The 14,276-nt window shown below is 42.9% G+C and overlaps 1 protein-coding gene across 5 annotated transcripts; it reads right to left on the bottom strand.

The window, feature by feature from the left end:
* LOC116762680 (adenylate cyclase type 10-like) lies at nt 1–14,276 on the bottom strand. 5 transcript variants are annotated; one of them, XM_032649970.1, is made up of 13 exons: nt 14,097–14,276; nt 12,920–13,249; nt 10,608–10,671; nt 8,958–9,177; nt 8,491–8,616; nt 5,992–6,164; nt 5,060–5,216; nt 3,485–3,689; nt 3,299–3,395; nt 2,728–2,846; nt 2,347–2,464; nt 1,538–1,736; nt 1–246 (listed from the first exon to the last, which is right to left on the bottom strand). In XM_032649970.1, the coding sequence occupies exons 1-13, from the start codon at nt 14,146–14,148 to the stop codon at nt 97–99; spliced, it is 2,010 nt and encodes a 669-aa protein (XP_032505861.1). In that variant the 5' UTR covers nt 14,149–14,276; the 3' UTR covers nt 1–96. The 5 variants fall into 5 exon arrangements, with proteins under 5 accessions (XP_032505861.1, XP_032505862.1, XP_032505864.1 ...); XM_032649971.1 differs by lacking the exon at nt 8,491–8,616 and adding an exon at nt 748–955 and having other exon boundaries at nt 40–246; XM_032649973.1 differs by lacking the exon at nt 14,097–14,276 and adding an exon at nt 748–955 and having other exon boundaries at nt 40–246; nt 8,958–9,172; nt 12,920–12,972.

Below are 14,276 nucleotides of genomic sequence, written 5' to 3'. Positions count from 1 at the left end.
AAAGATCTAAATTTCATGCTTTAGAAACACAGGCTTTTATTTTGACAAAGATATAGATAAAGGCTAGCATATTTAATATGTATACTATGCAGTATCTTAAAAAGGAGACTTGGGGGCATATCTTTGTATTACATGTAATGAAAGAATCATGGTCCCTTCAGATGATTTTTGTTTGTTTGTTTTAACATATACATTCTTGAATTTCTTCATCTTTATTCTCCTTGACATCAGCCACTCTGACAAATCCTGAAAATAGGAACATAAAGAGTAATACAAACACAAAGAATTTCCTCAGCAATTACAAATTTAACTCATGGCCTGGAGGAGGAGATTTGCTGGGCCCTAAAGCAAGAAACTATATTCTTTCCTCTCTTTTACTTGCCCATATCTTATCATTTACCTTCACAGACATTACATTGTGGTTTCTAAGGCCTTCTTTCTCCCTTAGTGACTATGCAGCTACTTCAAGGGAACAATCTATTTGTTTAAGCTGGGACCAAGGAGGAACTTCCTATGCCTAAGGGTTATAGATGCTGAAACAAAGGGCCAAGAGTGGCTCTTACCCTGTTGAACAATATAAGGGGTCTCTGTCTAGGGAGAGAAGGACAATTACCTCTGGAGCAAGGACTAACCCTAATTATCTGCATGTCCCTTCTTACTTGGAGGTACAGTCTTTGACTGCTTGTGAGTAAGAATCTGAGACTGTTCTTTATGTCTCTGACAAGTGTTCCAGGAAGGAATGCTTACTCTGCAAATTTCCTTCAAAGGAGTTATTTTCCTCCAGGAATTCTCCCTCTATCCAAATCCTGGTCAAGCAGGTGTCAAAAGGTCTGATGACGTTAGTCAAGGACATGGACTCTCTCTTTCCATATCTCATTACAGAGGCTTTAAGCTCAGAGACCCACTGGTGATAGACAGGGCAGGTCACACATCGAGAGAAGAACTCCTTAAAGTACTGAAAGGAAGCGAAGGTCCGTTAGCTCAGGGATTAGTACCTTCTTTCCTCCACTCCACTCCATCAGAACTTACAGCAGTCCCCACTCAGCATACTCACTCAGGGCTGGGGTAACAGAAAGGAGTAAAGTAGGCCCAGATGGTAGAGTAGGCCCAGAAAGTCTGTTTTGAGATACAGAGGGACTGGAACGTTTTAGACTCAGAAGGCAGGGATGCAGGGAGATGTGTCAGACTCAGAAGGCAGGGATGCAGGGAGATGTGTCAAACTCAGAAGGCAGGGATGCAGGGAGGACAGTATAGACTGATCCAGAGTGGTCCACTGAGAAGGGCTAAGTGTTAACATTTTAATGGTATTGGGTAGTAGCTGTGCAAATCCAGAAGGTTAAGGAATCCAGTCCTGACCATGCAAGAATATCTGGGAGGATACATGAGGTAGGTGGAAAGACTTTCTAGGTGGAGTAAAAAAAGGGTTCAAGGGGGAAAAAGAGACAGAGGCGGCAAGGAGAAGAGTAAGGGAGAGATGCAGGTGGCAGAAAGAGTACCATAACTTAGGTGTTAGTTGAGGGGTAATGGAGACAGGTACCTTGAGGGTTTGGCGGGGAGTCTCTGAGGCAGTATGTGCGAAGACACCCTCTGGCATCTTCTGTAACATTAGCACATGGCACTCTAGGAATCGGACAAAGCCATGTGAACCAAACAGTGAGGCATTGGTTCTTTTCACCAACTGGTGAGCCTTGGAGTAGTGGTGCTCAAATAGCTTCCACTGTGAGTCCTGGGCAAACCTGAAAGGGAAGAATCACAGCTCTCAGCTCTCTCCCCTGCTTACCAACCATGGCTCTTCAATAGAACTGTCACTTTTTTAAGGCTCTAAGATCTCCTGGACAGTCAGAATTGCGATTCTGGTAAGTGGCCAAGGCTACTAACTCACATGTAAGGAGACTTAAAAGGAAACCAATGATATTCAGCCTTGCAATGGGTTATCTTGCACTTAAATGTAACTCTAAACCAAACCCTTAATCTATAAGCCCAAACCTGTTAAGGGACAAGAAGAACCCTACAAATAAGATGGGGGGTAAATGGGAGGTGGTCTTTAGAAGTGGGTTGGATGAGAGAAGCCGCCGCAATGAGAAGCCCACACACTGCAATGAAGAGTAGCCCTGCTCGCTGCAACTAGAGAAAGCCCGTGCGCAGCAACGAAGACCCAACACAGCCAAAAACAAATAAATAAAATAAATAAATTTATTAAAAAAAAACAAAAACAAAGAAGTGGGTTGGAGATGTGGAACAGTCCTGCCTGGAAGGGCAAAGGCAATAGTTTCAATGAGCTCATGGTGTCTTCAAGTTTCTACCCTTTCCCACAGCCCTGAGTAACATGCTGGTACCCCACATTACCACATGGCCAGAGAGGAGTGGACCCCCAGCATGACATTGCTCTGAGAATTTAGAATGCAGCTGTGCTCATAATGTTGAATGAAATGCAGACATTCCCCAAAGGGCCGACACAGCCATCCTGTGGACAGAGAAAGTAACCAGGTTAGTATAAGCTGTCCATGTAGGAAGTGGTATAGAAGGTGTGTGGTACAGGGGAGGAGACAGCACCTGAAAGGCAGACATCCCTGAATCACAACGTGGTTCCTAGACCTTAAGGAACCAGAGGCCAGGAGCAGAGGCCATGCCTAAGGGACAGGCTCATGACTGCCTATGCTCCAAACCCAGGGCCCCACCTGAGGTCTGAATCCCTCAGGAGTACAGCAGAGCCCGGCACAAGTTTACCTTTTCCATAGAGCAGCAGATCTAAGCAAGCAGAATAGAAGCAGGCCAGGCCAAGGACATCATGACCCTCGGAAATGAGCGCCCACTGACTCTCCAGCACATGGACACACAGATCAAATCTGCCGAGAGACAGAGCCACTGGGACCAGCTAGAGAATGGGGAGGACGGTATAGGAGAGGAGGGGATCTTACACCTTCAAAGCAGCCTAATATCCCCTAAATCTCCTCTCCATAACTCTATTTATATAGAGAGCATCTGTGCCTGGGATCAGACCTGTCTCTAAGGCAAAGAAAGTGGGAAAATGACTCTGAGACAATTTCCAGGGTCTTGATCAATTACCTACCTCCCTGCAGAAAAATGGGGGAAAAAAGGAATATTTGGTAGCTCAGACTCTGCATTTCTACTCCTGACCCCTCAAACTTAAGACAACGCTTCCTGGAGTCACTAGAGAAGAGACAGTCCTGGCTGTGGAGAGGGAACAGTTTCTCCCTGTCCACTCTAAGCTTCTCTGGAAGATCATACCCTCCCTTCTAAGGCAACAAATACAAAGGACAGAAAATGATCTTAATACTTTTTCTTCAGAAATGCAGATCTGAAGAGAACTGAGAGAACCAAATTCTCCAGAGCTGGTTTCTTGAGGTGTCTGCATATCTCACGAGCTTGAAAACCTAAGGAGGTTAAAGAGCATCATGTGAGGTCTAGAGGTGAACCTGGCCTCTCTAAAAGCCCCAGGCCCACCAGCGTCAGGCCCCATTACCCAGCCTGATGGAGGAGTCAAGATGGCCGAGGCAGAGCTTGGTGTAGGCCAAGGCCTGCATGAGCTGGGCTGTGGCCAACAATCCCTCCCTGGAGAACCAACATAGGCTGTTTTTCTGAATGGCCATCTGCTCACAGTGCAGCCACTTCTCCTTGTCACCCATGTTCTGGGAGAACTGGGAGAGGGCCACGTAGGTAGAGACAACCTGCAGGGCAACAAACATGGGGTAAATATTCTGACTGTGCTGTCAGGCTGCATCTCCATCTCGTCCTTTTCCTGCATAAGAGCCCCCTGCACGCTTTGCTGCTCACTGAGTCAGCACTCCCGAGGGCCCCACCACTCACCTCAACTCCAGCTATGAAAACACACTCCTTCTCACCCCTACACTTCTAATTTGGTCATTCTCACTGCCTGTTCTTGAAACAAACCACTTTCTCCATCTGCGCCTCTTGTTTCTCCCCAATCCGAGACTTTCCCCTTCAAAACGCTGGCCAAACTGCACCTCTTCTATGTTTTCTCTGATTCTTGCCCCTTAGAACTCTTCAGAACTGCTGCCTAGATCTCTGTTATCAGTTGCGTGCACATCTGACATCATTGATGACACTCTTGAAACACCGTGTTCATTAGGTTTCCAATAGAATAATCTTATTAAAATATAAGCAGACTCGGTTACTCCACTTCTAAGAAGCCACTAACAGCTTCCCACCTTCTTTAGGGTAAAAGTCAAAACCACTACAGTGGCCTACAAGGCCGGCACCATCTCCCATCCCCCTCCCTAGATTCTCTGACTCATCTCCTGGCTCTTCCACCTCTCCTCCCTCCCCTCTAGTCACAGTGTTCCTCAAACACAGAGGGCATGCATTGTGCATTCGCTATGCCCTCTTCCTCTCCACTCTTCTCCCAGATAGCCATGTGGCTTACTTTCTCATCTCCTTCAGATAGTTGCCCACAAGCCAACTGCTCAGTAAGGCTTTCCCTACCATCTTATTAAAATTGCATCCCCCCCCGCCCCGCCCCGCCCCCAGTTCCCAGAACTCCATGTCCTCTGGTCTTCATGTAATTTTTCTTCATTGTATTTATTATCACCTAACATACGACATATTTCACTTATCTGTTTCCCTGGAACCAAGATCAGTGCCTGGCACAGAATAGGTGTTCGTCGAATATTTGTTGAACAGATGGATAAAAGAGAGATATAGACAGATGGACACTAAAATTAGGAAGCCTTTCTTCTTTTTTCCTAAGTCAGCAATTCTGATCCTTTTTTTAGACCACTGGCTTTGAGAATCTGATGAAAGCTATGATCCCTTCCCTACTTCCTATCACTCCCCAAATGCTCCTTTGAACATACACACAAAAGTCAACATTCAGTTCAGAGAGTTCACAGATAGCTTCGTACCTGGAAGCCCATCTATAAACTGCAAATTGAGAACCCTGCTCAAACACAAGATCAGTGGTGTCCCGTTAAGACTGGGTTACCGTGGAACCACACTTAACCAGGGACTTGGCAGGGTCTCTCCCCCTAGCATTTTAAGTTTCTGAGTGAGGACAGAAGTAAACCAAGGGCTGACTTACCTGGGCTTCACTGGCAGACTCCTTGGCTGAATTCTCCTGCATAAGAGTGGCCAGGCGGGCAAACCTGCGGCTGCTGGCTGTGGCCTCCAGGTTGTAGAGCTGCCAGAGCAGGGAGAGGCATTGCACCTGCTGCTGCAGGACTGCCAGCTTCTTCTTACTGGTGTGAAGCAAAGGGTGGTTAGCATGCCCTTATTCTTCACCAGTGTCCGCTATCCTTCCCCACAAGAAATCTGAGTCTACTCACCCAGACTTTCAGACTCGGAAAGGTTCCTGGGATCCCACTACTTCTAACCCAATATGCCTTTTAAATTCATCCCTCTCGGGCTTCCCTGGTGGCGCAGTGGTTGAGAGTCTGCCTGCCGATGCAGGGGACGCGGGTTCGTGCCCCGGTCCGGGAGGATCCCACATGCCGCGGAGCGGCTGGGCACGTGAGCCATGGCCGCTGGGCCTGCGCGTCCGGAGCCTGTACTCCGCGACGGGAGAGGCCACAACAGTGAGAGGCCCGTGTACCGCAAAAAAAAAAAAAAAAATTCATCCCTCTCAACCAGAAAAAAAAGTTTTCAGAGACGTTTTTTAAAAAAGGTTTCATTCTTTGAATTGCTCTTTTGGTTGAATACATTTCTTATAAATTATTATAGCTCAATAACCAGGTAGCAACTTAGTATTATGTGTATATATATCAGAGAAATAATATTGATATTAAATTGCCACATATGTGTATGTGTACACACAATACACATATATGTATCTTTATTTGAAAGAGACAGGATAATACCATACTCCAAAAACTAAAGAAGTCCTCATTCAGCTACACTGAATTGGCTGTAAAAAGAGCAGTCTTTATAGTCAAATAGGCAAAACTCCAGGCGGGGTCCTAGTTTACTTCTCTGTGGCCCTAAATTGAAACAGGACAAGTTGGCTAGGCTTCTCACTTCTCACTAGGATTGTCTGGGGGTTGGCTCAGGGAACAGGAACGCCAGCATTTCTCTAGGAATGTTTGGAAAATGACACCAAACCAGGTCCAAGGGAAATTCCTTTTCAGCAGACGAAGGGCTTGCCTAGCCAATTTTTTGGCCAAGGTGATCTGTCCCATGTTGAAACAGACCTGGAGACGGTAAAATGAGAAACAGTAATGTAAATGTGGGAAGATTATTAAGGATAAGGTTCTGGATATAACACACTGGCTTTTATTTTGGAATGTGTACTTGGGGCCCTTGAGGTACCAGAGCGAGCTGAGTTGGAGCAGAGCCTGGCCATGCTACCAGGCACCAGTAGGGCCACGAGCCAAGTAAAGGAGTGAGAAAACAGAATTACGGAGAAAGCACTCTCCTTTCTCATCTCCCACACATTTGCCAGTGAGTAGTAGAGGAAGGCTGTGATTTAGAAAGTGATGCTGCTAGACTCAGATGGGATTATCATTTGGGCAGAAACCGAGATGCTTCAGATGCCACGGAAAGCATCTGAGATATCACCAAATCCCGTATCCCTCTTCATAAACAAGTTGTACCACCATAGTGCATTTGAGGGTAGGATCTGAGGAACTACCTTGAGGTTATCATATACCTGCATGTTCTATGGCTAAATCCTCCAAGAAAATGATCAAGTCTATGGTAATTTCTGAACAAGGTTAGGAAGACTGCACAGTAATTCTTTCTTTTAAAGGGGAAGAAATAATTATTTAACTTTGCTCCAAAGACCTTTTGGTTGAAACACAAATAATGCAATACCTTGGACAACTCTAATATTCCCTTTGGTGTTCAAAGGCATTTATACACATTAGGTTTACTCTCCTAACCAAGGTATCTTAAGGTTCACACTGAAACTAGTTTTTATTTATGTATTTTATTTGAAAGCTCGGCTCTCTAACAAAACATCCCCCATGGTTTTATGAAGTCATCATTTATAACTTGATAAATAATCATCCCAACATATTTTGTTCTGTTGGATTTAACAGTAATGAGGCTGGGAGAAGTTGCTGTTATGAGTTATTCATCCAGAATAAGTAAGTTTACCCCTATTTGTCCTTTGAAAATGGAATGTCTCAAGGCATGCTTTCCCCAGAGTTTCTATTTGATATACAGATCTCATTCCCTGGGGAAATTTGTTATAAATGATATAGAATGATCTACAAGGTATATTTATTTATTTTACAACAAGATGTGGAATGGAGTATAGAGAGCTCCTATTTGTATATAACAAAGGAAGGGGAAAGATTATATACATTTATGTATGCTGAGCCCCTCTGGTAGAATACATAAAGAGAGGACACAGTGGCTCAGTGGTGGGATTGCGGGGACAGACTTTGAAATGTATGTTCTTTTCTTCCTTCTAGCTTTATTGAGATATATTTGACATATAACATTGTGTAACTTTAAGGTGTACAATGGGATGATTTTTTTAATTGAGGGATAACTGACATACAACATTGTATTAGTTTTAGGTGTATAACATAATGATTCAATATATGTATATACTGGAAAATGATCACTACAGTAAGTCGGATTAACATCCGTCACCACATATAGTTACAATTTTTTTTCTTGTGACGAGAACTTTTAAGGTCTACTCTCTTAGTAAATTTCAAATATACAATACAGTATTGTTAACTACCGTCCCATGCTGTGCATCACATCCTCAGAACTTATACTTTTTTTACTACCTTCACCCATTTTGTTCACCCCTGCATCCCCCTGAATTAGTTTATATACACTCTAGTAGGCAAAGGACATGAGAGGCAATTCACAGAAATAAATGACCAATAAACATTTAAAGAAGACTTATAATATCTGATGTTGGTAAGGATGTGAAGAAGTGAGAAAAACTCAAATTCATATAATACCGTAGTGGACAATTTGGCATTATATTTATGAATTGTAAAATCATTCATATTGTCTGCCTTAGCATTTCCACCTCTGAAAATTTCTCTTACAGTATCACTCTCACAAGGGAGTAAAGAGATATTTACAAAAATATTCACTGTAGAAATGTTTATAATAACCCCAAATTAGAGACAACCTAAATGTACATGAAGAAGGAAATGGCTAAGTAAATTTGATATATGGATATAACGTAGTACTTGGCACCTGTAACTATGGATGTATGCCAATATGCAAATATGTTCAATCTGTATTTTTAAGAATAAAAACCAGATGCAGAAAAAAGACAATGTAGAATTATGATTCTATTTAAAAAATAATGGAAAACAATAATGATATGACTATGTGTGTATAGCTGGTGGAATTCACACCAATTGTTAACTATGCTGGGGGTGACATGGGATTAGTAAGCGCTCTTTCACCTTCTACATGTATTTCTGTTTTGAATTTGAATCACATTTATAATTGCACACAAAAAAAGAGATTTTAAAGGAAATAACAGGATATTCCTCAAGGAGAAACAACCCAAACTTCAAGGTTACCCCCTGCCCTCACCTCTGACCGAAGACAGCAGAAAGTGGCCTCCTCAAACTGACAGATCTTCACCTTGTGCTTTTTATAAAACGAGAATGCTGAGGGTTGGCCCAGAAGGCTGCTTGCCTTCCTCAAATAAAGGAAGGCCTCCAAACAAGACAAGGGATGGAGAAACTGGATTAGGATTTGGATGTTGCTAAGCGTGTGACTGGGGCGAGGGCTAGATCAAGGTTATGATGAATTTGAACTGGGGCAGGATTTAGTTAGAAATGGGGAGCTGGACTGTGTGTGCAGGAGTTGGGGCAGGGCTGGCAGCACGTGGTGCCCCTTCACTCTCACTTCATATTTTCTCCTAGACCCCTTACAGCTCCTCTCTCTCTCCCACTTTCCTCCACTTTTCATCGCAAGTTACCTGATGGTAAGAAATCCCTATAAAATTCCCCTAGTCATAGGGCTCAGCTCAGGGGCAGAGAGCAGAGCTTGCTCACCATGTAATTATCTGACAGGTCCAAGGAGGCAGCGGCAGCCTCCAGCAGGTAATAAAACGCACAAGTGGTTTCTCCAATGACCAGGCAGTGCTGGGTGAGAGGTGACAGCACTAACTTCAGGACTTCCTTACAGTGGCAGGGCTTCGTGGTTAACATGTCTTTCTCAGGGCTGGTCTGAGCCAGTTTCCTGTTCACTTGATCCAGGAACTCTTCCTCTGTTCTTTGTGGAGAGAAGATGAAGAGCTGAGAGTGGCCACCCAGTAGCCACTCTTGATGAGGCATTACCAGGTCTCAAAGCCACTTTGTCCAGGAAGCTTTCCTTTATAATTCATTAATTCTATGTCTATCTTTCTCCTCCATTGCTCCATAGGTTTTGAAAGTCAGGGACCTGGTCTATAATGGCAAAGCCCTATTAGGGAGTTTTAAAAACCTAAAGCCAAAGTACCTCACAAACTAAAGGAAACGACCACACCTGAAGAGTAAACTAACACTGTTACATGAAAACATAAAAATGATACCAAGCAGTAAGTAATAATACCTTTATCTATTAGCACATTTGAACTCCATCATGGCATATTTGAATATTATTTTATACAATACCACCACCTTATCCTACAATAACCCTGCCATTCAGGTAGGCAAAAATTACCTCCCTCTTACAGATGAGGAAACTGAAGCTCAGAGAGGTTAAGTGACTTATGTATGACCTCACAGCTACTGAGTAGAACCAGAACTAGAGTTCACCTTTCTGACTACTAGTCCAATGCACTTTCTACAGGCACCACGAGTTCAAAAGAGGTCTGATCTCTCTGAGATAGAATGATTGAAAAAAGTGGGAACTGAGGAGGGCTTTGAACGATGGTGACCATTCTGTTAACTGGAAGGATGTGGATGCCACTGAGTATGTTTAAAAGGGAGAAATGTGTGAGCAGAGACACAATAAGTATGGGGGTGATTCATGTAGAATATAGATTTTTGTTTGAAAACTGAAGGAAATCAGGTTGGATAAGTATAATAGGAAACTCGAGAGTGGCTGATGAATTCAAGGTATGAACATGTAAAATTGTTAAGACAGGCATTAGAAAGCCAGGAGGTACATAGTTATGAAATGTAAAATCATTTTAGTATCATCTGGGCTCAAAAGTAATTGAGAAGGCAAATTTATAGCTGAAAACAATCTGCTACATGTACAATACATTTGAGAGCTATTAAATAAAGTTTTTCTTAATCACTAAAAAATAATTTCCCTACAAACAATCAAAAATTGCCTTTCTGGGGCTTCCCTGGTGGCGCAGTGGTTGGGAGTCCGCCTGCCGATGCAGGGGACAGGGGTTCGTGTCCCGATTCGGGAGGATCCCACATGCCGCGGAGCGGCTGCGCCCGTGAGCCATGGCCGCTGAGCCTGCTGCTCCGCAGCGGGAGAGGCCACAGCAGCGGGAGGCCCGCGTACCGCAAAAAAAAAAAAAAAAAAAAAAAAATTGCCTTTCTGATTCTCTGTTAACTTGAATTTTGGGCTGAGTACAAGAGTCACTGCTCCTGGGTGGTCAGATGCCTTCCTTGTCTGCAGGTAAGGTGACTGCCCTAGTTTAATGGTTATCTGTGTCTCACTTCCTGGCCTCCTCCATTTCCACTCTCAGCATCTCCACCTACCTGCAGTGTTCCCTTGTGAAGGCCTCCTGACTTCTGGGTGATTCTGTCTGGAACTGAGAACTGTCTGTAGGGAGAAAGAGATGATTATCTTCAATTGCCCGTATTTGTATTAACTGAGAATACTGAAAATTCCTGACTCCTTTCCACTGCAGCTTAGTTCATGACCTAATTGCCTCCCCCATTATAAAAATGATAGGTTTAGGTTTAAAATTAGCCTTACACACAAGATTAGGGTGCTAATTTTTTCCTTAAATGCAACTATTTGTGATTCAAATAGTAACTCCTTTCATTCTCAAACTTCCCAAACCAATTCCTAATTCTGTTTGCAAAAGAAATGAATAAAGAATGTGTCCATCTGGTTTGATGACTAATTCTAATAGTAGCAATCCAAGAATATATCTAGATCAGATTTATGACTAGATGGGAGCGAACCACAGATCCTAAGACCTAGTGAAGAAAATCACGAGGGCACAAGATGCCACATCCCACCAGAGTCACAACGACCAGCAGAGATTTTCAGCTTTACCTAGCTGGCCTTAAATAACCTTTATCCTCTAGATTTGCCTTTTTCTCTGCAGCTGTCTTCTGACCAAAAAGAAAAGACTGGGAAGGATGTGGGGATGTTACCTATTTGGGCTCAGGAGCACAGGTGGTGGGATTGAAAAGAAGTCTAAGAGAATATTTATAGGGAGGACTTGTGTTAAGTAAAACACAAGTTTATTATTGTGTTTGTTAAGTAAACACAAGTTTATTATTGATTATTTAATTATGTCACCTAAGGTAAGGTAAAGCAAGGCTAAGGTAACTAAGGAAACTGGAATTTGGCAGCACTACTGCAACGCACAATTCTCAGGGCATCATCATATCACAGCCCGTGTGAATAACACCTTCTGTTCTACACGGTCACGCACAACGGCCCTGGGTCTGAGAAGCCTACTCAGGGTTTGGATGTGCTGGAAAGGTCTTGGGCTTCTCTCACAGCTAGACTGACCAGGCTGTCGAATCTACAGCTGACAGTGACCTCTCAAAAACAAAAGGCCATATAGGAAATATGAATGATAGTGTGATTTCTTCATAATACCAACCAGGACATTCACTACTACTTTCCTCTTTCCCCTCAGAAAGTACAAAAGTGCAAATGACTGTAGAGCTCATCAGCCAGTGACCAATTTCTCCAAGTCACTGGTCCACCTTCATAGAGTCATAAGAATGTTCTGGCCAGAAGAGGTAGGATCATAGATCAACATCTTCACTTTAGTCTTTTACCACCACCGATTCACCATCTCTCCCATATCCCTCTCCCCTGCCTACACCAACACCAACTTCTCTTTTATCAAAGTAGAAAAAGAGAAGATCTGCCTGGGTCTTGACAGCTGTCTTCAAATATGAAAGAAGGCACAACTCTGAAAAATGAGTGAAAAAGTTGCAGGAAGGTAGAGTTCACCTTGATGGAAGAAGCTTTCTAAGAGCTACTGAGAATGAAATGGGATGTCCTACAAGGTAAGCTAACTGAAAATCTTAAAACAAAGAGGGTGAACTCTTGGCCCTCAGCAGTGAAATCATGGAGTCCTAACCACTGGACCACAGGGAATTCCCGAGGGTGAACTCTTTACCTGGGATGTGGTAGAGGGCTATAGGCTTTGGGGAACATCTATCCACTAATCCGAACTTCTTTAAGTAGCTAGCTCCTACTTATCCCTCAAATCTCACTCAAGGGAGAGTCTTATCTTACTCCTTTCTCAGGCTGGGCTAATGGCCCCTTCTCTAGGTACCCCAACTCCTATGTAGTCCGTTTTCATCACCTTTATCATGCCATATTGGAATTCTCTATTTATATGTCTGTATCACCCCCCCAAAACGGATAATTTCATTTTGTATTATTAACACCTAACTGCAGCATCTGATACACATAAGGGCTCCATATATGTGTACTGAGCTGAATAATTATAATAATAAAAACAATAACTAAAACGTATTGAGCACTAACCACGGGCCTGGCACTATTCAAAGCACATTATATATTTTAACTCATTTAATCCTCACAACAACCTATGAAGTGTGTATTGTTATTTTCCTCAATTAACTGAGGTTATGTAACTTGCCCAAGATTGCCAACCAAACCAAGAATAATCTCTAAAGTTCCTTTTAACTCTGAGATCACACTTTTCTTATTTCTGGTACTTCAGTGAGAAATGGCTCTCTCCACCTATTTTTCTCTTTTAATCTGATTTCACCTTTTGAATAAAGAGCTCCAAGTACACGAATAAAAAGAAGTGCTGCCCACGTGTCTTCTTTCTGCCCCCTGGATCTACCTTGGGGAGAAGGCAGCTGCAATTTGTCTGGGATCACTTGTGTTAGTATCGAGCCAGTATCTTTGTAGCTACAGAATCGGGAGGTCCCACTGGAGCTCTTAGTAGAACAGATGGCAAAACGGTGGAAGGGGACAAAGTCCCCCCCATGACAGCTCCCACAGCGGCAGGCCAAATCTCGAAGAAACCGGGCACATTCAAGGTGTAGGGCTGTCTGTTGTGCCTTGGGCCACAGCTCCCAAGCCGCTTCCTGCAATAGAGGCACTCCAAATTCTAGCACCTCGGTTTGAGGTAGGGATAGTTTCTCTTGTAGCCTGAGAGGAGAGCCAGCATCTGAAATATAGGAAAATCTAAATGGGAGTCTCCCTTAAAGTCCTTTTACGCTACCAGGTAGCAAACTCCCAAGCACATGCTGCTGGTGTATAAGAAAATTTTATTTGTAATTCCTATTTGGTATTATGGCTTCCTTTGTATAAAGAATTTGATACCAATCTGAGAGTGATATTGACTGTATCTAGTATAAAGTACAACAGGGAAGAAATGACTAGTGGTAGAGAACTACACTGGATAGATTTCTTAGTTTTTCCTCCTAAATTGAGCTTTTTTACTGCAAATTATTATAAACATCAAATAACAGAAAGGCTCTGCTCAAATATAAGGTCCAAACATATTTCAAAGTCAAATTATTTGTGGATTATATATGCTTTGGGTAGCCTATGTCACAATTTTATTCTTTTTTGTGGAGAATATGAGATTGCAGCTATTTAATTTATATCTTGCTTTGTTCATATGTTTCAATATCATGTGTGTTTAACGTCCTTGTGAATTTCTAAAATTAGAAACAGTTTATCCTATTTTCTTATTATTTATCCTAGGAAGCCAGTAAAAGACTATGGTAATATTTTCTGAACCAAAAATCAAAATACAAATACTCAACACATGGGGTTAACGTGGAGCTAGAATTCTTGAAATTCAGACAATTCTGAAAAATACAGGCTATTCATTCACTATAACCATGGGTCTTCCATGGTTACGATAATTAATTTCCCCCATCTCTTAGACATAAGCTTTAAGAGACTGAGGCCCATGATATATGATATTGATACTCTTTCTGAACACAGATACCCTCACCCAAAGCTCTCTATTCCGTCCTGAGAACAAGGGAGCAGCTCTGCCTCACCTGACTTTCTCTCCTCTTTGGTTTGTTCAATAATCTCGATAGAGGAAGGCATTAATACTGGCTCAGCAGGAAGCTCTTGGCTCTTGTTGCACCAGCGGAGCACATGTACATCCACAAGAGCCCTCAGTACCTGAAGTAGCTTATTTTGACCCCAGCCAGGCAGGAGGTGCTGCAGCAGAT

The sequence above is a fragment of the Phocoena sinus genome, chromosome 11, assembly GCF_008692025.1.
Source record: "Phocoena sinus isolate mPhoSin1 chromosome 11, mPhoSin1.pri, whole genome shotgun sequence".
NCBI lineage: Eukaryota > Metazoa > Chordata > Mammalia > Artiodactyla > Phocoenidae > Phocoena > Phocoena sinus.
This window is presented reverse-complemented; position numbering and strand designations above follow the sequence as displayed.

Bases quoted from the DNA above. Each gene is read 5' to 3' on its own strand.
- LOC116762680 (XM_032649969.1), bottom strand. From the start codon at position 14,148: ATGCCTTCCTCTATCGAGATTATTGAACAAACCAAAGAGGAGAGAAAG. The intron at 10,672-12,919 runs GTAGATCCAGGG...TTCTCCCTACAG, and splicing joins GCAGCTGCCTTCTCCCCAAG to ACAGTTCTCAGTTCCAGACA. The intron at 1,737-2,346 runs GTAATGTGGGGT...CTTCCCTTTCAG, and splicing joins CACTCCTCTCTGGCCATGTG to GTTTGCCCAGGACTCACAGT.